We start from the raw sequence: 27394 nt of genomic DNA, 5'->3' as shown, positions 1-27394 counted from the left end.
TATAACAGAACACAGTAATCCCTCCACACCTCACAGTGCTCATCTTTCTCATTCCTTCAGTATCCTTTTGGAAGTGGTTCCATGGAAGAGAGTTAGAACATTCAGTCAGTGGAAGGGAATGCCAGGGTCCTGAAAGAAGGATCTTCATTGCATTATCTGGTCTTGACTAGAAATAGCATTTTGAAAAGAGGAATCAGTGTTTGTTTCATGCATAAGAGATGATGAAAAACAACCTTGCCTTTCAGATTTTTCCAAGAGTTGTTTGGTCAGAGTTTCTACCACATTTTGGGGTCAACCAGCCCATCTGTTTACCTTTGCTCACTGAGTATGAATGACAAGAGGTTACTTTGCATAGACCAAAAGTAAGAACATCAGTTAAGATAGAAAAACAATCATCAAATGGTAAAATCTAGGCAAGAAAGTTTCTGGAATCCAGATTAGAGCAGAGAAATCAGTCCATCCTTGTGTCAGTGTTTAAGAGATGCTTTGGTGCTTCCAACAAGGATGAGATCCAAAGTTCCACCCCAGTAAAACAGAGATAATGAAAATGAGATTACAGGGGACTACTTTAAAAACCAGTTTGGGCAGCCACTTCTGAAAATTTTCATTGTGCAAAGAGGAAGGTCTGAGTGTCCTGCCCTGCTCAGCACTACTTTCCTGTAAACTCTAACTCAGTGCTGTGTGATGATCATCTTTCTGGCTTTTATTGACTCTTCCCAATAAATGATGCTTCATTCATCTGGACTTGACAACTACATTAGAGATAACTTGATTGGCATAAAGAGCTTTTCTACAATAGAGGCTACAAGGCCATTCCAGAGCAGCAATGGGCTCTTGCCAAAGTGGCTGTAATTATTGACTAAAAGTCAAGGTTTTGGTCAGCAAAACAGGGATTTCCAGGCATAGATCCATCTTATCAGCCTTGTTTTTAGAAAGAACCTTCTCAAGTGGGGGACAAATCCACTTCAAAAGAAAAGCACATCTTAAAAATATCTATATTCAACAAACTTAAATTCGTTGGGATTTTACCATTGACCCAGTGCTATATTTTAATGATAAAACAGTTTAATGAAATGACAGAGATTTCATTTTAGACGAAGTGTTTGGTAAAAGACAGGTCATGATAGAGTGAATAACAGCATTGAAATTCAAAAGAGGCTGGTAGCCTGTAGGAATATGATAGAATGTAAAAAGCACATTTAACAAGGATGTACTTAAGGCCCTGCCCTTAATGTCAAACAATCAACATTAATGGCACAGAGCCAAGAAGGTCAACATATGGTTTAGGACCATGATTCTCAACCCTGATAGCCTTTGGAATTGGTGAGCTTTTTTAAAATGTTGATGCCTGGTTACCTCTTCAGATAAGCAAATTTGAATCTCTGGGGTTCAGGCCTCAGAATTTGTAAAAAGCTCCCCCATGTGGATCTGGAGTGAAATAAGCATGCTGTCCTCTTCATGGGGCAGTCCGAACTTAGAATATTTCAGAGGGAAATACCAAAATGGAGCACATGCAGAGTGGCTCTAGGTTGTGAAGGGACACCAAGCTGTGTAGTGTGAGTAAATGGGGATGTCTGGTTTGGAAAAGGAAGTTAGACCTATCCTTTCTTCGAATTTTGAAAGATTTGCCAGGTGAAGGAGGACAAGTTCTTATAGCCGCAATGGGTGGGTAGAACCAGGAAATGCCTAGACCCAGACTTCAGTGACATCGGAACAAAATAATATCTCCTAGAGTCTTGTCCATGATTGGAATGGATTTTTTCAGGAGGAACACCCCTTCCTCCTCCATAGAATATATTTTGCCTTATATAGCTAAATAACTTTGTTTAAAACAATAAGCTACTTTCTGACAATAGAAGATAAAATGCTTCGTTACAAACCACTTTTTTAAAATAGCAAATAAGCTTGGAATGGTCATCATCGACATCAATATCAGTTTTTCTATGCTGATTAGTGCTAACCCTTTTTGAAATATTATTGGTGTCCAATGGTGATTTGTTAAATAGTTTTTGTCCAGTGACTGTCTCAGCAAATTCACAATTTAAAATTTTTCTATTTAACTTTCTAACAAATTGACATTAAGCAATGATGATTCTAATAGGTTTCTTGAAAACATCTTTTGCTTGAAAAATGTGTTTTTTCAGCCACTTGAAATAATTGTTGGAGTACATACAGACAAATCTACAATTTTTAGTTTGAATCTTGTGTTTAGTTTGGTAGTACCTGTTTCAGTCATACAGTAAAAAATTTTGAATTATACTTAAAAACTGCCAAAGATAAAAGAATTTTCATACTAGCCATTAGCATATTGATTGACTAACCAGAACTACTGATAGAAAATTATTTTAAATATTATCAGACCTCAGTGATATTTCAGACAAGTTTTTTTACATGAATTGTCTTCTTAGCCTTTAAAACAATAATAGTAGCCTCCAAATATTAGTATGTGATTCAGACTTCCACATTTCTGCTAAAACAAATAAACAAACAAACAAAAAAAACCCCAGAAGTCATACATAAAAGGGTTATCCATTGGTGTGACAGCTCTTTACCTTTGCCAATGAAGAAAAATGCTTCAAAAATATTTTTCCCAAAAAATTATCAAAATTCAAAATTTTTGAAGGTTCCAAATACACTGGCAAAATCTTTTTGCATATTATGCCAATTTGGGGTTACTATATGATCTCTGAGGCAATAAACACATTGCAGAGGTACTTCAGAGAACTAGGGAAAGTCTGAATAACTCAGATTAAATTTGGCAAGTGCATTCATTTTAACGTTCACTTGTTCATTATTTCTATTTTATTTAATTCAATTTTTTTTCTTCCAATTGTGTAGCCAATCAGATTCGAATTTTAATACTATCTTGCAGTCAACCAAATTAGTTATGATTCTTTGGGTCACTGAATGAAGTGTAGATAACTTTGTCGCAGGACTATGAAGCTTCATACAGAGCTTAGTAGCCCCGCAATAGCTTTGGAATCAAATAGACTAGACCTGGATTTGACCCCTGGCCTTTCTACTTGCTATCTGTGGAAGGGGAATTCACTTAACTTCTCTGACCCTCAGTTCCCTCATATGTACAATGGGAAGACCAATACCCATCTTAAAGGGCCATTATTAACGTTGAAGAAGACGATTCTGCAAAGTGCTTAGCACAACACCCGGCCCATAGCAAAGTAGAGATCTTTAATATGCCAATCCAGCCAAATCAGCAAATTTCACTATCACCTAAGAGTTGATTCAATAAGTAAATAGTGAAGGCTAAATCTATAAATCCCTAATATGCCCTCTGTGGGATCAAGAGAAATAATTCAAATGAAATCTTTTTGAGAAGCATAAAAATGATTCCTTGATACATCCTTTAGTTTAGGACTTCTTTGTTTTATTGGACTTAACTATATGAAATTGCCAGTATTTGACCATCTGACCCACAAAAACTGCAGTTTCATACAGTCAACCTAATAAATATATATTGCATATAAATGAAGAAAAGTATGGTCTTGCCATTTTCACATAGTTCCTCTCTAAAATCAGAAACGTAAGGTTAAAAAATAGGAGGCACGGTATAGGTAGCACTTTTTAGTGCGATGGACCCAATATTAAATCCCAGCTGACCCACTCTCTAGTGATTTCAAACTCTATAACCTCTCTCACTCCCTGCTTCCTGCTTATAAAGTGGAGATAGCAACATCGGCTTTACATGGCTTTGCTGAAGATAAAATGAGACAACACATACTAAAACATCTTATAAAATGTATGATTCAGGGTAGTTTCCTTTGACCTATATTCACATTCAAGTTCTATAAAGTGATTAACTCTGTGGAATGGCTTTTAATAAAGCTTTATTTTTCCTTCTTGGTATTTTGAGATCACAATGTAATAACTGTTATGTTTCATTAACAGAAAAGGTTACAAAATACTGTGATGAGAACGGGGATTGGTATAAACATCCTGAGAACAATCGAACCTGGTCCAACTACACTATGTGTAATGCTTTCACTCCTGAGAAACTGAAGGTAGGTTCTATTTCACATTTCGGTATTGGGTGAGAATGCCATTATTTTTACATAGAAATGAATGCATAACTTTAAAATACCTGCTACCAAGAAGCCAACCTATTCTATAGAAGGAAATCAGATCATGGCCTGTGAGTTCTAGGGACTCTATGAAGTAGCATTAGAGAAAATGACATTTTACTTCTTGGTTGGCACTTGGTATCAAAGAGTTCCATGAGAATCAGGGCATTCATAACGAGGGAAATAGTGTCCATGGAAGAGAGATGGGATTCCCCATGATGCCAGATATTAGGCAGCATTTCCAGGGACTCTCTAAGATCTCTCTTCTACCGGAAGAGTCCCAAAATTACAGATCTTTTCCCCCAAGTCACAAAGTGACAGTTGCCTCCTATTCCCTGCCCCAAGATGCCCATTATAGTCTTACTATCCAGTCTTGAAGGAACCCTTAGAATCTGGCTTCTCATCTACCTATTGATACAGGTGTGGCAGTTTAGTCCATTCTGATTTGTTGGTATTTGTGTCTTACCGTCTGTTAAATATTCATAATATCATCTCTGCTTGGAAACATTTAAGCCAATGGGAAAAACCCAGATACCTACTCTCCAAGTACATGAGAAATCTGAAAAAAATCACTAAGCGCACAATCAGCCTCCTCTCCCCACCGTGCTGGCAGAAACGGTCAGTCAGTATTTAACCACACAGGCTATCCCTGAGCAGCCCTGGTGCTACAACGGAAACCTATTGTTCCCTTCAAAGATAGGCCTGGATACTAAGTTATTACTAAGTTGGAAGCTAAAAGCCCATCAGTGCTTCTGTTTGCTATAGAGCAGATTTAGGAGTATAGAAAAATTTCCTTTTGTTTAAAACAAAACAAGCAAGAACAAAAAGTAAACAAGACGAATAGGTAGCTTAGAGACCAGTTGACTAGAGACCAGAGGAATATCTTGTCACAGACACAGGCTGGGGGCACCAAATCCCGTCACCTCTTCACAAATTACTTAGTCACCCCCCTGAGAATCAGATGCATGTCTACATCCTAATGGAGAGCTATTTACTTAATAAGATCTGATGGAAATTACATGTCACCAAGAAAGGAATTTCTGAATGAGTCCTGATTATGATTTTACAGAAAAAAATTATAAACCTGTTACCTGAATTGTTACAAAGAGTGCTGATCCAAATAAATAATTCTTAGTGCTGCCATATTTGACCTCACTCTGGCCATGTCTGAGAAAATAGAAATAAAGTACTTTAAGAATAAATGTTCCCCTCCAAGAACCTAACATAATGATTGAAATTCTTTGCACAAATCTTCCAGCTATATATAGGAAAAAAAAAAAAAAAAAAAAGGGGGAGAAACCAACTTAAAATTTTTTTAAAAAAAAAAAAAGAAGAAGCACTTCTCAGTCTTAAGAATGACACCAAGAGGGCGCCTGGGTGGCTCAGTTGGTTAAGCGACTGCCTTCGGCTCAGGTCATGATCCTGGAGTCCCGGGATCGAGTCCCGCATCGGGCTCCCTGCTCAGCAGGGAGTCTGCTTCTCCCTCTGACCCTCCCCCCCTCTCATGTACTCTCTCTCTCAAATAAATAAATAAAATCTTAAAAAAAAAAAAAAGAATGACACCAAGAATGGCAACTAAATTATGAGCTGTTGGTTTAATCTTACACATTTAGACAACTTTATTTCAGAAGAATAAATATTTTTTAAAGTATTCTGGAGGCAACTGAAAGAAAATGAATTAGGTTATATAAAGTTTTCTTAGAAATAAAATATACAGAGATAAAAATAAAATAGTGACAGAGGTTAGGGGCATGGCTTGCATATCCAAATAAAAAACAGTATTTTAAATAGCAAGGGGATCTATATGGTGAACTATTTAAAAGGAAGAACTCTTAGAAAGTGCCACTCCTGGTTTTGTCTAGTGGTGAAGTTAGAAAAGTAGCCAGAAAATGAATTGGTGGGAGAAAAGACAGGAGCTGAGTATTTGTTTTCTTGCAAAGATTCCTAAATACTTTCTAAGAAAGGGAGTATCAGCTATTTTGAAGTCTTCATCAGCTCTAGCTATAAACCCATTATTCCAACTTGGTCATCATTTCTGCAAGGATAAAAAGGGTGCTGTTAGGAGAGTAGTTTATCAGTGAAAGTGGCAAATAATATGTAAATGCCCCATCAAGTGGTACAACAGCCACAATTCAGGAGACGTTGATTAGTTCATTTTGAAATTCTAACGCCTAGAAAGGCAATATTTTTTTCTGTCCAGCATTAATGCACATCACCAAACAAAAGACTCTGCAGGCTCCAAGAGCCTTTTAGCAGAATCAGTGCTTCCATATCAGGCTCTTCACAAGGAAATTGACAAGAATCAAATGTTGAAGGGTAATGCTTTGTACATAAATGCCACAATTCTCCCAGGAATTAAAAAAGCTTCATAGAAATTATCCAACTTACCTACACTGCATTTGTACCATATGTTCTATTGATTATTAAGTGGTATCAGCTTTTGCTTTATGCTTTATGTGGTTTGAGTTTATATTATTAGGTGAATAGAAATTAAAAATTGTTTTGTCTTCCTGACTTAACATCTGGACCTTTATGATATGATACTAGTTATCTTGTGGTTAGTGTTTACCTAGATCATCTTTTCCCATCCTTTTATATTCAGTATTTCTGCATCCCAGTAGTTAATGATGTTTCTTATAAGCAGCACATAATTGTTTTAAAAATCATTTAGTTTTGACCAAATTATTTTAGAGAAGAGGACTACTGAGATCCAGAGGGGGGAAGTGACTGACTTATGAGAGTCACACAAAGACTTAATGATTAGTACTCCAAGTAAAGAACAGAGTTGATGAATCCAGTCTTACGTTCTTCCCACCACATCATGCATCTTCTAATATAACTGGTAATCTTATAATATTTAACCTGTTAACCCCAAATACTATGATTCAATATAATTTCTCTGAAACATTTGTTATAATTTTAGAAGATTTTTTTTAAAGGATGAGAACAGTTGTTGGTTTACACTGATATTAAAAATAGAAACTATTTTCCCTCCTCTATTATCATTTATTTGCCTGTTTATTTTTATAACTGTTTTGTTGTTGTTGTTGTTGTTGTTGTTGTTGTTGTTCCAGAATGCATACGTTCTGTACTACTTGGCTATCGTGGGCCATTCTTTGTCGATTTTCACCTTGGTGATTTCGCTGGGGATTTTCGTGTTTTTCAAGTAAGTACCCTCATAGCATCTGCTTTTTATTTTCTTCTTTAAGGTACTGAAATAAATGGCAAACTGCAAGAGTTAGGGGAAGGGTGGTCTTCTGCAAACCACAAGAGAAATGCAGCACTGGGAGTTATGAAGTAGCAAGGAAAATGAAATTAATTAAAACATGCTTTTTAACGCTATCTCTAAGGAAAATAAGATGGATTCAGATAATTTTCAAAGGTAATATGATTCTTCCCAAAATGAAACAGTCCTGTGAGCCCATAGGTACACTGTGTTAACATGTGAAAGGCTCCACTTACCATGGCTAAGGTTGCAGGAGGAACTGAGGAGAGGCTCCTCTTCCTTCTTTCACCCTCATCCTAAAATATGGAGGCCATGGCCAGAAGCTCAAATGCACCTTGTCTAATTATGAGTTTATCATAGGTGGATTTGGCTGGAAGAGAAGTGTGGCTAGGGAGCCCAGAATAGTGTTTAGCCATAGAAGGAAGGTAAGGCTCCCTTCTGGTCCTGACTCACTCAGCTGGGACCAAGGAGAATCTCTGGAAGAAGAGTTAAGTGTCAATGTTTTGCCCTTGCAAACTGAGCATCTTCAACCACAGTTATCTTCTAACACTCTGAAGAGTAAAATCTCAATGAGGTTTCTATTCCGAGGCCATGTCTGTGCACTTGATTGCATTACCTATGGCAAAATGATTAAGTTGGTATAAATATTGATTTTGAAATAACGGAGAATTTAAAACATTGAATCTGTTTTTTCAGGAATGACTTCATCATGCATGTGAGATGTTAATGTATGTTAAATTCAGTCCTAGAAATGTCCTAAACTTAGTGTGATTTCTTTAAATCAAAGGCAGGAGGCACTACATTACCCTTTCGTGAGAATTCTAACTAATGTCTATACTACTGGGCTGTCTCCTTCTACTAATATGTTCTTTAGTCGTGGTGGTATTATACAAATGGTCAAGAAAAGCTCCTTCATAGGCTCAGACTAAAATAATCCTCCACACTTTAAAGATGTGATAATGTAACTAAATATATAATGTAACTAAATATCCAGTGATTCATACATAGTATAACAGAATCTTAATTTGATTCTTGTTAAAATATTATCATGATACTACTAAAGAAAATTAAGCCAAGGGGAGAATCACCTGTAAGCACACCCTGAACACAACTACTATTATTATTTTTCCCTTGATCCTTTTTAATCTTTGTCTTCATCTTATACCATTATCACATTAGGTCTATATCTTATATAGTCAAGGTTCTTACTCTGACCAAGCAATGTAACTGAATGCAATTTTTTCTTAACTGAATAATAAATAATAGTAAACAAATAAATAATAATTTAAATTAACATGAGGTCCTTCCATATATGGTTTAACTGGAGAAAGATAAACACAAAGCAACAAGATATAAGGGATTAATTCCTAGAATTAGAAGAGTATTTTCAATTATAATGATCAGAATGCATCAGAATAAACACATAGCATGATTAATCTTGGAATTTCTATTCATTTTTCAACTGCACTTGACCACGGTGAATAAATACATCATGATGGCTCCCATACAACTTTGATTAAAAAGTCTGTCACTAAAAGTCTAACCTTTAAAATTTTTAATATAGCCATTAAAAAAATTGAAAGAAAAAAATTGAAAGAAACAGCCCCCAAATTTGTAATGGTGCAGCTAATAAATGTATGCAGGAGTTTAAAGATAAAAAAATGTCAACCGGACATTTCTTAGTTCTTTATTTCTGCAGTCATTTAAATAAGTGATGAGATGTGAGAGCCAAATCAGCTAAGAAAATAAGAATATTCCTTCAACACTCATTTCTGTATGAAGCCACTGAAGATGTGTGTTTAAAAGTGCAGCACATAAGTAAAGTAAAATATTTCTCAAATCCAGTTAGACCCAGAACAAAATTAATCTGGTTGAACCCTTAAGAGAATTTGGGGGCAGATTGTCTAGAAAGCATCTAATTTTGTCCTCCTGTCTCTCAATTCCAAAAGCCTACCAAACAGCAACTTAAATCTTAGGAGGAAAATCAAGTCTTATTGATTTATAATCTGAATACGGTAATGGGAAGACAGAAACTGAAATAGTTTGTTCTCCAGAGTGCACACAACCGGAGACGGTTAGGATATGAAAAACACACATGCTGAGATCTAAAAGCAGTCACATCTGATTTTTATACTTGTTCTTAATTTTATCTTAAACCTACCCAAACTAAAAATATCAAGGGCATCCGTTTTCTTCAAATTAAAGTATGAAAAAAAAATTAAAGTATGCTTCTGAATCTTCAGATTTTTTCTGTACATTTGCATTTCATAAATATTAAGAGTGAAAAAATAAAAAAGGTAATTCTGATCTATCACTGGGTTTTATCTTTTAATTACCAATATTTTCCCAGAATTGTTTTCAAATGCTCAACATCACCCTTAAAGTCTTTACTGCATATTATTACAATGGAAGCTTTTATGATTTATGTGCTTAAATGGTATCATCTGTGTGAAACCTGAGCAAAAATATAATCATCACTCCCTTGCTTAATTCTACATTCCCAGGCTTGAGTTTTTCTGCAAAATCTAATCAATTTCATAAAACTTTCATGAAACCAAAATGAGAAGTTACACCCAGCTCCACTTTTGAGACCTAATGCCCCATTCATAATCATCCCATTGAAATCTCACTCTCAACTCATAAAATGTGCCTTATAGGGTCTATAAAAAGGAATAACCCTGCAGGTGTCCCCCTCAAACCAGCAGGCTAAGAAAGCCTGCAGAGGAATTTAAAGTTACTAAATATATGGGAGGCTGTGGAACTGCCAATACTTTGCTGCTAAAAATCTAGGAAATTACTCATATATATACTCATTTTCTTTGCAGGAAAAAAATAGTTAGGAGCAACAATACAGAGAGGGATTAAATAGAAACATCAAATTTATTCAGCAAGACTCCTCACTACTAGATGCCAATAGTAAATGTCAACAAGAGAGTTAAGATGAAGATACCCTTAGGGAAGACTGTCTTGAGAAAGTCACATAAGTGGCCATTTATTTGTGTTTGTTCCCTGGCCATTTAAGCAAGTTTGCAATTAAATTCGCTTATCCCATCAGTTCCACTTAGAATGTATCAGTTGACATTTCTGTGGAATCGTCCTAAATTACTAAAACATCTCACTGTTTTCTCTCAAGAAAGCACCACAATCGAACATTCATTAACATCCATTTTGACTACTTGATACTCATGCCTTACTGATTGTTAAATTTTGAATATTAATTACTCTTGCCTGAAAATGAATAGAGATGTACGTTCGAAGGCAGGAGGTGTCTTTATTGCCTTGCATTGTCTATGTTACATTACATTAGCCATACCAGCACAAAAGAAGGATTTCCACAGGGACCTCCAGAAGCAATACTGATTCCTCTCTACTCACTCAGTATGCCCTAGTATTCTCTGTCACATCTACATAGTGGATGGAGAGATAACACTTTATCTTGTACTTGTATAGTAGCCACTATTCTACATCTCTGGTTGCCTTCCTATTGCTCCAGAAAACCCACTAAATCAATGGCACCAAGGATAGCTAGCCTCCTTTCGCCCAACCCAACCCTTGACCTGACTGGACACAAAAGATAACTGTCACTCACGTCTTAGCAAACTGTTCACTCATAGAACAGAAGTAATAGGAAAAGAAGCAAGAATTATGATTGAAAAGGAGTTCCTTAAGGATAAGGATTTTGTGCTAAATCCAAAGGTATAAAGTCTCTTGTCAGAGAGGAAAGATGTATAAGATACTGGGTTTCTAGGTAAAGGAAAGCTATAACTGCTTGTACCAGTCACAGCAGTTATACCAACGCATATTTTCGCATGCACCAGTAAACTCAAAACAACTTTTACTTGTTTTATTACTTGCTTCTTTCCTTATTTACTTTGAATGTGACTATCGAAACTACTTTGAATGTGACTTCGAAATGAATGTTCGATTTCAAAGTATTGAAAGTCACATTCAAAGAAATCCTTCTTTTGTGCTGGTATGGCTAATGTAATGTAACATAGACAATGCAAGGCAATAAAGACACCCCCTGCCTTCCAACGTACATCTCTATTCATTTTACAGTCTTATAAAGAACTGAACACTGCTGTTCCTTATGCTGTGATATCAAACTGGTTTATGCAATCTGCAAAACTCAAGGCAAATATTCAATGTCTCCTCATACAACTACAAGCTCCCCCAAATCACACACATACATACATACATAGGCTCCCAATTACTTGAAACATTTTTTAGTGTGGAAGATTTACACTGAGTAAACTAAAACCATGAAAATAACATTTAGTTTTAGCCTTAAAATATGGCATCTTGAGATTCATACCTAAGTAAATCATTATCTCTTCCTCACATATGAGTGACACTTTGGTTGGGCCAAGACAGAAGTAGATTATGTTGTCTTATCCTGCTATTAGAGAATCTATAGTACTTGGGGTTCCCTGTCATTCAAAAAGGAAGCAATGTTCGGTCTATCTAAATACCTATTTCTTTTCATCAAGAGGAATGAAGTATAGCTAACATCAGGTTTGTGCTATTTTCTACTTAAGACATTTCAGATCTGACAGATCATGTTCATTCAAGCAACAAGACATTTGCATTGAGAACAATTGAATACCTAATTACTTACGTTAAGTTCAGTTAATCTCTTTAGCATCCTATACCTCTCCTTCAGAACAGTTATCCTAATAAGAGTAAATAAACAATTATGTAGCATACAAGGTCCCTGTAAACAGAAGCTGTCTGTTTTGTTCACCCATATATCCCTAGCATCTACCAGAAGGTCCGAATCATACGGTAATGTGTGTTGGATTATTAAATGGGTACACAGTAATATGTGTTGGATTACTGAATGAATTTTAATAAACTTAAAGTACCTCTAACTTGCTTCAAAAAGCTGAGTGTAAATGTCATCAAGTAAGTGTAATAAAATTTTTTAAACTCAATAAGCAGAAATTATATTGAAACTTCAAGACACAGAAACTCATATTCTATACTAGTCATATTCTTCCTTTGGAGACTAACAGTTTATCTGGCTTTAAACCAGATAATTTTCTCATTATGTACATAATACTGCACTGGATATAGGTTTTCCCTACTGTTGAACAACAGCATAATGTCCAATATTAGTTAGCTAATACCTATAGCAAGAACTTGGCAAATGTTCAGTATGATACAAAGTATAAGATATGAGACAATCTAGCATTTAATGTAATTTTCTGATGTACTGGAAACCTGTTTACTGGTCACAGCTTGAAGAAGAAAACCACTCTTATGTAAAGATTTTTAATTTAAAAACATGAGTATCAAACCCTGCAAGGCATCAGACACTCCTCTAGGTGGACAAAACAAATTCCTTTAGCACCCCCACTCTGGTGAGAAAAAAAGAGAAAATAAGAGTCAATAAAGAGATAGATGTTATGTCAGGAGGTGGTGTTAAGAACAAAACATAATAAAGCAGGAATGAAAGGGCCAGGGAGTAATAAGCTAGCAGCAGAGGAAGTATATTTTTGATTTACACACTAGATTGAGCATTAACCAGTCCTTTAAACTGATGTCGTACACCGGCAGATTATTGAACTCTACCTAGTTAAAAGAAAACCAGGCACGAGAATAGCGGCACTGTTTGATGCATTCATCCATACTCTTTTTTTTTTTTAAGTTTTTTTAATTTATTTATTTGACAGGGACACAGCAAGAGAGGGAACACAAGCAGGGGGAGCGGGAGAGGAGAAGCAGGCTTCCCGCTGAGCAGGGAGCCTGATGCAGGGCTGGATCCTAGGACCCTGGGATCATGACCTGAGCTGAAGGCAGATGCTTAACGACTGAGCCACCCAGGCGCCCCCCTCCATACTCTTTAGTTCTGGATAATGTCAACTGTTGTTGGTTTAAGCCAGGCTGAATCCAATAATGAGACCACAGATATTTGCCCCCCAGTGAGAAGAACTATAAAATGCCATATGACTCTATGGAAAATGGCAGGTCACAGGTTTAATGTAGCAGTTGCAATATTGAAGAGTTTATGCAATATAAATGGGTATGATGTTTCACATAAATAATTTTTTCTTTTTAAAGCCTTAAGTTTGCAACCTACTTTTAGAGTACTATTATAAAACCAATTAGGTTTGGTTTATTTAACAGAGCTTTCTGCTGCCAAAGAAAGTAGTACATGGATGTGTGTGTGCGTGTGTGTGTGTGTGTGTGTGTGTGTGTGTGTGGAAGTTCTTCTCTAAACCCTTCCTGGATATAAAGTTCTGCATTCTATCCCTACTCAACAAGTTGCAAATTTTAAAATATTCTGTATTAACAATTTATTAATGGTTTTGCTTCCTGAAAGTTGAAAGATGTAGCTACAATAATCAAAATATGCTCTAACAGATGCCCTCATTACTGAAACCTACTTTTTACTACAGGTAATTGCATTTTCTTTTGATTTGAAATTTAGGAAAGCATTGTAAATAAACCCAGACCATTCTCATATTTCATCTTTCCCCAGAATTCCCTTTTCAAAATTCCTGGAATCCTAACTTTCTTCCATGAAGATTTTTTAGGAATAGTTACTGTGATCAATCATTGGCATCATTAACTGAATGTTTTAAATTTTCACATTATGTTAAACATTTTTTGACTGGATCAATTATGGTAAATGCAAGATTTTTGTTCATCAAGGATAATCATTCCAATTTTGTTGTAGCCATCCTGCAGGGCTCTCTCCATTTGCATCAAAAAGTGAAATAGAATATTCAAACTAATGTTTATTTATGTGCTCATTCACACAAATACATATGTACAAGCTTATGAAGTGGAGGAGCAAGGAATGAAAAATCCAACAAATTGTTTAGTATCCAAAAGGTGGGAAATGGCTATGCCAACAAGCAGCAGCACTTGGATGGGTTTCATCAGATGCAAACCACAATATGCCTCATAATGAGATCAAATTTGAGCCTATTTAGAATTCTCTGTGTCTCAGCTCCACCATCAGGAGGATGTGGAAAGGGAGAATCACAGAGTTGATTCTAGTTGGAATATGAGAAATAAGATGTTAGAAGAAATGGCAAAAGAGAAGAATGACAGAGACTTAATGAAGTCTGGGATGGGTCGGGGACACAAATTCAGTACTTTGTCAAGGGCAGCCTTGGTTCTGACTTCATGCTCTGTTATCCCATTTGCCACATGATTTCTGCCTGGTTACATCAATGAATATTCGACTTTTCATCTGAAGCACACTCCAAACCCTAATGGTTTCTCTTGTAAGAGTCCTTCTCTTAATTAATTTCATGACATTTGTTATAATTAAAAGTGATTTTATCACTCACTCTTTCAGTTATTGTATGAAGTCACCCTGAGGACTGAAAACTATGAGCTACCGTGACTGGAAAACTGTTTGTAAAAATCAGGCAGTAAAGTGGTAATGAGTCTTAAAGATGGGACCAGCCTCACTTATTCCTACAGGTCTCTCACTGATTGCTAAAGGAAATATTACAAATATTACCAAAATATTTTTTTTCCAGGTCCTTCCACATTTTGGCACTGGTTAATGCTTTCTATTACATTTTCTTCCAGGAGCCTTGGCTGCCAAAGGGTGACTCTGCACAAGAACATGTTTCTGACTTACATTCTGAATTCTATGATTATCATCATCCACCTGGTTGAAGTCGTACCCAATGGAGAGCTTGTGAGAAGGGATCCGGTAAGCATTGCATGACTTGCTTGTGATTTACTCTTAAAGACATAGTCCCCATAAATAGTGAACATGCTGCTGTTGTCTGACTTAAACAGCTATTTACATGTGTGATCGGATTTACTTTTACAGTGGAATTTTGCATAAGGCATGGTGTGTCATTTCTATACAGTTATCGGAAGTAATTGCTATATGCAGTAGTAATGGGTTGGGAATAATTCAATCATAACCAAATAAGAATTGTACAACAAATCATGACTTTTTACTACTACTCAAAAAATGTATTCACATCTATGGGAAATTTACTGAGCACATCTTGTGAACATAGGCAGTACGAGGTGTACTAAGGCAGTGCCTCAGTGTGTCACTAATGGGTTACAGGTAAGCCTATATAGGAATGCCCTTAGTGTCCTGGCACTGGACTGGGCTTGCGCCAGTCAACTGAGCTATGAGTAGCTATGCATTTACTCTGGTAAGCCATATAAATACTGTCTTGAGTTGAAAAAGATTTAAATACCCCGAGCTCACTCACTCTCATCTCCCAGTCTCTGCTGATGATCCCCTTTAACTTAGCTTAGCCATAAATCAGAGGGCAAGGAAACCCTGATGGAGATGTACAGATGGGTTTCTCTGGGCCCAGGGCGGTGGGAGCAGGGTGGAGAGTGCATTTGAAAGCACAAACAGAAGCTATCTAGCACACAATGAATGACCAAGGGATATTTTCATTTTTGTTTCCCTGCTTAACTATGTTATGCAAGCATCTGTAGATAGCCTCATCTTTCAAAACTGGCATTTGACAGCTCTGCCAACCCAAAGACAAAAATGCATGAAATCTGCCCAGAGCATGCATCCTGCGTGACAGTGGCATGGCATGGGAAAGCAGCTTAATTTGGCTTCTAATGAATCCACAGTGTTAATAATTTTTGCAGTGTGAATATATCCAGAAGGATATTATGGGTCATCTTCTAAAACCATGGCATCTATTATCTGAGACAGTCTTATCTTACCTGCAGAATGTGATCCAATGCGTTTATCTTGATGAGTTTTCTTTTTTAATGTCAACTGATTTTAATAAAAATAATTTCATTTCATCTAGTCTTCCCAAGACCCCAGCAAAGAATGGATATTATTCCTATTATTAACTGAGAAAACTGAGGATCAGTGAAGGGACAGGTCCTCTGTACTGTGGTTATTTAGGGGTGGGATTCAAACCCAGACATGTCTCACTCAGAAGCCCACCCTCTCTTCTATATACCACATTGTGCCCTTGCTTTATTTCCTTAGGAAGATGTGTTCTTAAAGAAATGGGCTCAATTAAAAAAAAAAGAAATCTTGCCATTTGTAACAATGTGGATGGAACTAGAGAGTATTATGCTAAGCGAAATAAGTTAATCAGAGAAAGACAATTATCATATGACCTCACTCATATGTGGAATTTAAGAAACAAAACAGAGGATCATAGGGGAAGAGAGGATAAATAAAACAAGATGAAATCAGAGAGGGAAACAAACCATAAGAGACTCTTAATCATAGGAAACAAACTGAGGGTTGCTAGAGGGGGGCTGGGTGGGGGGATTGGGTAACTGGGTGATGGACATTAAGGAGGGCACGTGATGTAATGAATACTGGGTATTATATAAGACTGATGAATCACTGACCTCTACCTCTGAAACCAATAATACATGTTAGTTGAATTTAAATTTTTAAAAAAGTAAAAAAAAAGAAAGAAAGAAATGGGCTGAACCATTCCAAAGTGGTAATTGTCCATATTTGGATACATACATTAGGGAAGCTGACTCCTATTAAGTGGTAGAAGCAATTAACTAAGCATTTCTCAGCAGAAAAGACTCAAATTTTTGGTTTCCCATATCCCATTAAGTGTGGAAATCCTTAAAAAGCTACTACTGTATGGAGGAGGCCAGGAAATGGCACTTTAGTCATTAAAGAATCAATGCAGTGCTCAGTCACAGTATAAAGTATTGTAAATTCTTGAGTAGGCTCTCTCCCATCACTCTTGTGGGGGTATCATACCCACGTGTCATTCCATCAGCCCACTCTCTAGAGGCTTGTAGGGTGAAGGGGGCTTCTCATCCATTGTAAGACCATACCAAACCTACTATCTTCCCTAATAGTCTAAATTCAGGATTTCTCTGGATTTGCTATTGAAATACAAAAGCCATTTAACCTTATCCATCAACAAGAAAAATAAAAACTGCCCTGTTTACTTCCAAGAGCTTGTCCTGGAGTCCCGAAAGAAGCATAAAGCTTTTAAAAATTCCCAAGGGCACAATATTGCAAATGATTGCTCACAGCGTTGCTGCTAACTCTTGCCCTATAACTAACGCCCTTGGTCTCTGCACTTGGCTTCCCTAACTCATCCATTAGTCGACTCATTGCTCTTAACAGTCTCATGAGTTATCATCACTGGATGTTTTCACGTTCATAGGACACTTTAGGGGCAGACGTGCCTATATACGTTGCCAGTCACCATGCACAGACTGCCTCCTAGCCACCACCAGGTCAACCCTGCTCTGCCTTGCAGCTTCTCTATTGCCTGGAAACCTATATTAAAGCCTCTAAGCAGATGTCTAGGGACCCAGTTCAACTACTATGCAGCTGATCTCCTGGGAGAATGTAAGTGTGAGCATAGAGGAGCCAGAGAAATTAACAGGAAGCTTTCTTATGGAGGAGTGAGGGTGGCTCTGTTGCACACATTAGGCACTCTCAAAGTGATCTAAGTTTGAAAATCAGGAAAGAAGCTTATCTTTATGGCATGACTAGCACGTGGTTCTGCCAATCAATATATTGTTAACCTAACAGACTTATTACTTTTAGCTATCCAAGAACACACTTCCTAGGGAAAAATTGTAAAATCTTGAAAGGTAGAATTTAATCCAATCAATCAAGTGTTTATTGAGTGCCCCAAACTCAAATTTTAGGCTTTAAGCTGAACTGAATTCATAGAATTTGGGAAACATAGCTATTTATGACAATCCCTAGAAATGGATCACACCTCATGTGGAAACGGTTTCCTATGTCTCGCAACCATACATGGGGGGTTCAGCCCTTTGTTTACCTATTTCCAAGTGTTTGCAAGATTTTTTTTAACAGAAAACAAAGGAGCAAAAAGACTGTGTGCCTGAAAGAGAAGCCTCATTCCTCTGAGGGCAGACCAAATGAGAATACACCACCAATAATAAGCCATTGACAGTGGGAAACAGGGAACGGTCATAATATGTGAACACCCTGTGCCCTCTTTCACATTTCCAAAAGTCTTTTTATTCCGTAAGACAAAATTTGGAAATTTGCACCTTTTACCAAATACGTATAAATAGTGTCGGCTAAAAAGAAATGGCTACAATGACAAAAATTAAATCATGTTTGTAAGTTGTGAAGCGTAATGCACTTGGCCCCCCAAAACTAGGTCATTTGTGTTTAGTATGTTTTCTATTTACAACAGTTATTGTTTTCCAGCGAGATCTTGCTAAATCTCTTCTCTAACTCTCCGTATGCAAACAACACAGGGCTGCTCTGTCTAAGCAAAGTTAGTTCAAGAAAGGGCAAGAAAGAACCCTCAAGTAGGACATGTCTTATATGTTATTCATCCTTGAAACTGCTTATTTCCAAAAGAGACACAATCTTGAAATCTGTGTTGTAGCTCACCTTGAAAATACATATTCTGTTATGAATGCGTTCATAGAAGCCCAATTTATTAAGTATCGTTTCCCATCCAGAAGACTCTGAAAGTGAACTGCAGTTGAAACTATAAATTCAGGCATCAAGAAAGGAGAAATTTTCCCTGTTGTAATATATTTAAATTTATAGGGGATAAAAAAGAAGTAGGAAAAGTTTAAGTAGGAAATCCCCATCTTTCCTAAGAGTAAAGTTCTCTACCTCTAAAGAGACAGACAAAATAACATCTCAACACTGAGAATCAGGTCATCAATATATTACTAAGTCACATGCAAAATTATATATTTAAAATTTACTTTAAATGAATTATTTGAAATACTGCATTTTTCTTGAAAAAGTGACATTCCAGAAAACTTAGATTAAGGTTCTCCATAGCCAAGAAGAGTGGAGATAATAAAGAAAAACCCAAGAAAAGGCCAAAAAATAAAAAAAACCCACAGTAAATTTTTGAAAAAGGGTAGTTATTGGACATTGTCAATTACAAATATCGATTGAAATTACAACTAACAAAAAATATATAACTGAGGCCATAAATTAAAGCATATTTATCAGCATTCCATTTACCTGTGATTCAGGTATGTGTCTCCTTTAAAATATATATATATATATATTTTAAGACACTTTTTCTCTTAAGCAAACTAAAGGCAGAGTTGTGGATTATTTTTTCATTTTGACCCAGTTCTTAGGTCACTGAATCAGCAGTTAAGAGGCAAAAAGATTTTCCTTCCCAGTGCCCAAGGGAATATATTAAAAAGAAAGTTATTTCTTGTAAAAGGAGGCTGCATCATCCCAAATGCTGTTGCACTGCTTCTATAAGAGTTTATTTAGTTGGGGGCAAAAGAAAGCAATGTTCTCACTCCTCAGTAGGGAATCCCCATGGGTTTGTGGTCCCTTTCCCATCAAAGTAGCTAGTTTCTTCCCTTGGAAGTTTTTTAGATAGGCAGAGTCTCTCCTGTAAAACCAAGGGTAAGAATTTCATTCCTTGATATTCTTTTTTAAAAAGTTAAACTCAAAATAACTCATGGCATAAATAAGGGCTGAATAGAGCCTCAGTTTATTGAGTGATGTGAAAATTGCCCATTGTCATTTGTGTCATTTGAGCATTTCATTTCCATAATATCTAAAATTTCATTTTCTTGTTCTATCTGCTTATTTGATGATCTTCATGTAGAGAGTCAGGAGGCAGAATTAAAAGCATTGTTCTTACTGAATCTAAAGGAAGCTGGCAGCATATTTGTCATTTTCTAGAAAGAAATGTCTCTCTGCACTTTTTCTCTGGGTCTAAAAGGGACAATACAGGCAGATTAGTTTTTACTGGGAACCTGGGCATTTTGCACTTCAAAAGCCAAAATAATCCAGTCACATTTTCTGTAGCCTCTTATATAAGTAAAGTCAAATGAGCCCCAAGTTGTGAAAAACAAAGTGAATTTCTTCTAATTCTAATTTGTTCGGGACAGATGAGCCACCAGACTGTCAGAACTTTATCCTAGTCACAGGAAGATCAGTTTGGAATGGATGCCCAGAACTGAGACATCAGAGATAGATGAAACCCAGGGTTGGAAACTGGGTTTCATCTCATACTCAGCCCAGAGGAGGCTGGTGCAAGGGAGGGCATCTCAGTGTGAGAGACGTGACAGGGACAGCAGAGTTTTTGAGATGAGAGAGATCAATGCAGGTAAAAATATATTGGAATTATCCACTTTAGTAGCTTATGGAAGAAATTAGACTGAGGATGAAAACGTATGATGGATCTGAGGGACAATGCAGAGAGAATGATGGTAAGGAAATATCCTACTCTGTCATTTATGCCATTTCACTTTTCTTATTTGTCAAAACCAATAAATGGTATTTTAACCAAGATCATATGGTGCAGAAAAGTATGGAGGATTTCTTTATTTCCTTTAAAATGTATTATTTATAATTGGCCATTTTCCCATATGGATTTGAGGAATTTTTTCCTAAAATGGCTATAAAACATCAACCCAACCTGTAGTTTCTCTCATCTGGCCAATCTGGGTGGTTCCTCAGCACAGGAAATCAGTGTCTTACAAATGGTACCTTGTGAGATGGTTTATGTAGTGAGGCTTCGTGTCAACATTTGCAGCTAGGCTATCATGAATTTCTTATAGATTTATTTTCATTCTCAAAAAGCTTCTACTTGAGATAGAAGGAATTTTGTACTCTCCCTTGGTGGTACATTCTGTTGGTTCATTGCTAGAAAGCCATGGAGCAAGTCAGTCTGATATTTGCTGTGCTTAGCTGGATTGCTCCAAATACTATAGCATTGATCCTACTGATCTTACAGGCTCTCAAATCCTTAGCTCTTATACTTACTTACAGATCATTCTGCAATGTTAAGCAATGTACTTAACCTCACTTTGCTAATGTGTAAAGAGCAGATGATAATAGCACCTTCCTCATAGAGTCATTTGTGAGGGTTAAATGAACTGATACACTTAAAAATCTTCAAAACACTGGCACATAACAACTCTCAAATGTTAGCTATTATTATTTATATTATAGTTGCTACCATTGTCGTTAGGCCTTAGGCACTTGCCATTTTCCCATGGTGGCACCTGGTTTCATTTCATTAAACAGCACAGATTTGGAAACTTCAGAGCATTTGTAAAACAAACAAACAAACAAAAAACTGCTTAAATCCAAAAGGGACTAAGTGTAAAAACAGAATGCAGAGAATACTCAGAGGTTAGTAAATAGGAAATCACCAAAAGGGCAGTGGTCTGAGAAAATAAAACTAAGTCAATCATGGCTTGAGAACCTCTAGTGCAGAGTGACATAATATCCTCATTATACCATATAGAGAAAGACCCTTGAGCATAGCAAGCTGTTAATTGTATTCCCGTGTTGCATTCCTAACAGGCTTTTTTTCCATCATATGTGTATCCTGCTTTTCTGTTTACTGTGGCTTTGTTTTCAGAACACTTCCAGAGTGCTTCCTTTGCCAATTTGTAGATCATCTTCCAACATTCTTATCTTAGATGGGACTTTTATCTCCAGTGCATTTTTTCCCCCTAAACACACCAAATCCCAACTACCGTTCCATAGATTCAAGCTCATTTTCTCTGAGGCTTTATCAGAAATCAGCTCAGGATTGCATGACAGATTCACATTTAATTGAAAATGTTACATCCTTAAATTCCTCTGGAGAAACACTGCAGTACTTCCTTACAAAGTTATTTAATGCTGACTTTCTGACTGGGGGATTTTTCTCCTTCATTCAGCTAGCTTTAAAGACTGTACAAGTTGACAGTTTTCGAGTTGATATGAGTTCCTTTTGCTCCTTCATTTATCAACTGCACTGGCATCTTGACAAAAAGTACTGTAATTCCTTCTCATGAGGTTTTAGTATACATGTGCATCAAAGTCAGGACTTTCCCCACTGCATTGTGAGTCTACTGGAACATAGATAATTAGGATTATCAGCACTGGAAGGCCAGCGAGTAACCAAAACAGGAATCAGGTACTGAGGAAGTTCCTTCTATACCCTAAACCCATTCAGGGTGGCCCATGGACCAACAGCATCAGGATCCCCAGGTGCTCCCTAGAAATGCAGAATCTCAGGTCCCACGTTAGACCTTCTGAATCATGATCTCTACTACTGGGGCCCAAGAACCTGCCAGTGATTTTGATGCATCCTAAAATTTGAGAAAATCAGCCCCATAGGAAGATAATTACTGTAGACGCCTTTGTTATTTACATTTGAACTGGACATATTTGGAGGGATGCATTTTAAAATGCTTTCAGAAACTCAGACTCCTGTAAGTAAGCCATAGCCACCCCTTTTAGAATTTAATATCAAAAAGTAGATTAGGGGCGCCTTGGTGGTACAAGTTGGTTGAGCATCCAACTCTTGGTTTTGGCTCTGGTCGTGATCTCAGGGTGTGGATCGAACCCCACATAGGGCTCCATGCTCAGCACAGAGTCTGCTTGAGATTCTCTCTCTCTCTCTGCCATCTCCCTTCTAAAATAAATAAATAAATCTTTTTTAAAAAGGAGTAGATTAAAGGGCATTTTCAACCTTGTAAGATGTATGAAGGGATGGAGAGGAAAAGTTGAGCAATATTCCTTTTTAGTTCTCCATGTATCAAAATAACCCTCTCACTTCAATAGAAGAGAGCTGGGGAAATTACCAACCTAATTGGATGTCAGTCTCATTTAATCCATCCTCCCTGATAGACAAACAAAACGTTTGCCCACAAATTCACGGTGTTGTTTACTCCAGTTCCAAATAATTTGGGGAAGATCATGGAGATGCAGCTTCCATTTCCCAAAAGTTTGTGCCCATACAAGACAGAATGATCTGCACATCACATGGATACAGGAGGCAGAACAAGCCAGAGCCATAGTGCTGGCTGGTGCCTTGTTGACATTCATACATATGTTGGCCAGCTTTTCCTGGAACATTCACAGAAGAACAAAAACGTGATTTCCAGGAACTTACCAGACTCCAACAAAATCGACTAGAAGATCAGAATCCTTTTCGTTTTGGCTTTTAGTTGTGATTAACCTACCTCTCTCCCACAAGGATTTTCTTCTCTACATTTTTACTCACTACTCCTCCCCATCTCCTAGTTCTTCTGGATGGTTGCATACCAGTTTTCACCTGTAACCAATCCTGGCGGTCTGTGTGGAAGTGACTAGAATGTGGACAAAGTCCTAATCCGAGCAGTCATTCACAGAAGACTGCATTGCCCCTACAGACCTGATTGCTTTTTCCAAAGGAAACCCCACATTGACTCTGAAAGTATAAAATACCTCTTCCATTGTACCTGGGCCCAGTATGGCATGTTTCCCTAAAGAAACCGTAAGAAGCCCTTTCCAGCATTTTCTGATTCACACAACATCCTGAGACACCCGAGAATGACACAAAATACTTCTCTGGAGGAGCACTATCGCAGCTCCCCAAAAGTTCTAAAGAGAAAAGTAATCAAAAATCTCCTGGAAAAAAGTAATAAAAAATCTCCCTTATAGGAAGATAGAGACCTTGAGGATTTAGAAATAAAAACACCCCAGAAAAGAAAATTTACACTCTTGTGACTACAGCAAGGTAAATGCTAATCTGAAAAGCAGACGTATGATAGGCAGGAAAAACCTAGGATGAAAACAAGAAGGTGAAAATCTTCACTGAAACCTGAAATTTGAGGGCATGAGGCACCAGGCCAGATGTAAGTTACCTTTGAAATAAATATATCACATTCCAGAGAAACATTCTCATTTCTCCCTCTAAACTCTGCACATTTGGAATGCAGTTCAGGGGTTGATATGTTGGGGAAACAGATGACATTCCTAACAGCATGAAATAATCAGTCACCTAATAAAGAAATTGATTTAAAGAATATAAAGTTCTGGGGCGCTTGGGTGGCTCAGTTGGTTAAACAGCTGCCTTCAGCTCAGGTCATGATCTCAGGGTCCTGGGATCAAGCCCCACTTTGGGCTCTCTGCTCAGCAGGGAGTCTGCTTCTCCCTCTGACCCTCCCCCCTCTTGTGCTCTCTCTCTCAGATAAATAAAAAATCTTAAAAAAATAATATAAAGTTTTGCTTATAAATTTACAAATTATTTTCCTTAAAATGAAGGCCTAAACAGAGAAGCAGAATTGTGGATTTGTGCACTAGGGGTGTTGGGCATTATTAACATTTGCCTATAAAAATAACATTCTCAGATAATCAAAATTATCCTCCAAAATTCCTTAAATCATCTATCAAGTACAATATACATTCCTGTACAGAAATACTTAGGCACACAAAAGTTTGAGGATACTTTGGGTTATTTTTCTGGGCAACTTTCTCTGCTGGGAATGCTGAGTTCCTTGCTTTCAAATAGCTTCCAGAATGATAAGGGACCACTTACAAAAGGGAGAAAATGGCAGTGATAAATAACATCACTAATTTTTTGCTAAGTCTTTTTGGAAACTTTGTAAAACTGATATTGTTTTGGAAACTTTGTAAAACTGATATTGTTTTGGAAACTTTGTAAAACTGATACTGTTTTAGAAAAGAAAAGCAATAGAAAAGACAAAAAAAGTGAGTCCTTGGCTCTAAAAATGTAAAATAATTTACCTTCCTTTGATTATATGTCAAAATACTCAAATACTTCATTCTCCCATAACATGTCTCAAGACAATTCACAACCTCAAATAAGGGAAATAAAACTCTTCTCAGCATCCCTCATCTCATCAAATCTAGTATCTCCCATTTTGTTTTGGTCTTATAACTGGGTTCAATAGTGTTTCTAATGAATGAGAAATAAACACACACTTCCCATCATATTACAGAGAATGGGAACACTTGCAAACTTTTTCATGTAAAACCAAAAGCTAATCATGAAAACCCTTCTCCAATAATAATACTTTAGAATGATCCTGAAATCAAAATTCCTTCTCACAGATCAGGGGCAGACTGATGAAGGGCCCATAAAGTAGGACCTTTTTCAATCATTGGAGAGCATGTTTTCTCTGGATTTTCTGTTTTCTAAAGAAGTGCTATTTGGAATGATGGGGTGGGGAGAAGAGATACTGAGTATATTTGACTCACACAAAAGCTTGTTTTCTTTTAATTGAAATGATAAGGGAAGCAGCAAAAGACATACTTTTAAATAGGTCTCATACAAAGATGGCCATTGGAGAAAAATGTTTCAATTGCATACATAAATAGTACTTCAATAGAGAGCATCCATCTTCCTGTCACATGCCGTTGAATTCAGCTGATAAATAAGTCTTTCATCTCTCCTTTATGAGAAAACAAGTGATTATGGATTTTACATGTAATAAGCTCAAAGGCCTTGAAAAGTTCTGGATGGTTTGCATGCAGTGTAAATAATTGAAAAATGTGAACCATTGTGACAGAGTAAAAAGTAGGTATATTATCAAAATTAAACTACCAGGTTTATAGGTGATTATAGTTTTAAATATGTTATTTAACCATTATTTCAAGACTGGGAATGTTTTAAGATAAACTGCAGGGCTCCTGGGTGGCTCAGTTGGTTAAGCGATTGCCTTCAGCTCAGGTCATGATCCCAGAGTCCTGGAATCGAGTCTCACATCGGGCTCCCTGCTCAGCAGGGAGTCTGCTTCTCCCTCTGACCCTAGCCCCTCTTGTGCTCTCTCTTTCTCAAAAAAAAAAAAAAAAAAAAAAAAAGATAAATTGCAAATCACGAAGATTGGAAGTGTTTTCAGAAAGAAGAATTTGTATGCTCAGCTTGAAGACTGTTGTGCAAAGAGAAGGAACTGCTTTAGCAGGGCTATAGGGCATAAATGACAGGGAATTGTTGGCCTTCTAAAGGTGCCAAAACTTAGAAGAACATGGCAGAGACTCAGGAGGGCACCCCTGCCGGGGATCCTGCCCAGCACTGTAAGTTTTTTATTGATGTCAATAGCCTGACCCCTTCAGACATTTGCGAGAACCATAGGTCTGTTAGAAAAAAAGGACCCTGGAATTTATTTGTCCAATCTTGATTAAGCAGCTCTTGTTTGGATACTTGAGAAATAATCAAATTAGGTATCAAAATGTTTTCAGTGGACAACATTATAAGCACTACCCAAAGCCATGTTCATTTAGATTTAATTGGCACCTACTGCTCACCTATTGTATAAATATTACTGGGTTTAAATCCCGAGGGTCAAGATAGGAGAAACAGCAGAGACAAAAAGATGATCAGGGAGACACATATTTAACAGCAATTACATGTTCACTCAATGTGTAATCTAAATGTCCATTAAGTAAAATGTAATAAATTAACCTGGTAAATTTAACCAATATAGACCACAAATCTTTCTTATTCACGGTTTTCAAAAATGTCTTTTCCTTCGAGCAAAATATCTAGAGATTGACTTATCGATTCTTCTTCCCTGGCTCAAGAAAATATGACTTTGCACCCTTCCTTCTGTGTTAGGGTGCCAGTTGAAATCCACTGTTCTACAAAGTCAGGCCATATTGTAGGGGGAAAGATTATAGTCCATGTTATAGATTTGGGTTATGGAATGTGTGTATGTTCATGTTTAAATTGTACCTTGACTAATGCACTTTCTAAAAGTCTTGCCATAGATTTCTCAGATCTGAAATCTTAAGGCAGCTGTATTATCCTCGAATGTTGTATAATAAATAATGAAGAAAAAGATGAGAAATTATTTAACAAAGCTAAATGTTCTGTAAATTCAGTAGAAAAATTCATTTCTTATTAACCCTGAACAGCTGACTTAAAACTTCAGGCAAGACTGGTGTCAAGTATTAATTTTTCTGAAAAGCAAAAACAATAAAAAGAATTACCACATTAAAAAAAAAACATTTTTAGAAGCTTTAGGGAAACATAAATAATCATGCTTAGTCACTGGAAATCACTCTGAACTTAGAGCAAACTTTAAACTTTCTACTTTAAAACATGACAAACCTAGCAGCTTTGACTTGACAGAATTAATATGGAAGCCGAACCTATTCACCTGATATTCCATTTTACCAATGAAAGGGAGAAATTGCAAGTATTTTTTGTAACAGAAAAGAGTTTTTGGTCACATACAAAATGTATTATGTGAATGAAGTATGCACTGGCTTGGCCCTTGCCAAAAATTTCCACTGTAGAAAGCTTACCTTTGGCAGCACTTCTCTGGGCCTTCAAGACTCTTAAGTTTCTTGGGAGTACAGTTGGTGTTTGACCACTTTAATCTTCCAGCCTAATGCCTGCATCCAGTATAAGATTAATAAGTATTTGTTATG

At 36.8% G+C, this 27394-nt stretch overlaps 1 protein-coding gene across 1 annotated transcript in view; it reads left to right on the top strand.

Moving 5' to 3' along the window:
- Positions 1 to 27394, top strand: part of CALCR (calcitonin receptor) — a 57716-nt gene that overhangs the window by 5815 nt on the left and 24507 nt on the right. The window contains exons 4-6 of the mRNA XM_035021389.1: positions 3907 to 4019; positions 7154 to 7245; positions 14857 to 14983. Of these exons, the coding sequence (XP_034877280.1) occupies positions 3907 to 4019; positions 7154 to 7245; positions 14857 to 14983 (332 nt within the window). The remainder of the gene's footprint in view (positions 1 to 3906; positions 4020 to 7153; positions 7246 to 14856; positions 14984 to 27394) is intronic.

The sequence above is a fragment of the Mirounga leonina genome, unplaced genomic scaffold, assembly GCF_011800145.1.
Source record: "Mirounga leonina isolate KUSES-001 unplaced genomic scaffold, KU_Mleo_1.0 Mir_174, whole genome shotgun sequence".
In the NCBI taxonomy this organism is placed as follows: domain Eukaryota; kingdom Metazoa; phylum Chordata; class Mammalia; order Carnivora; family Phocidae; genus Mirounga; species Mirounga leonina.
The sequence above is the reverse complement of the archived record's forward strand: the minus strand, read 5'-3'. Positions and strand labels throughout refer to the sequence as shown.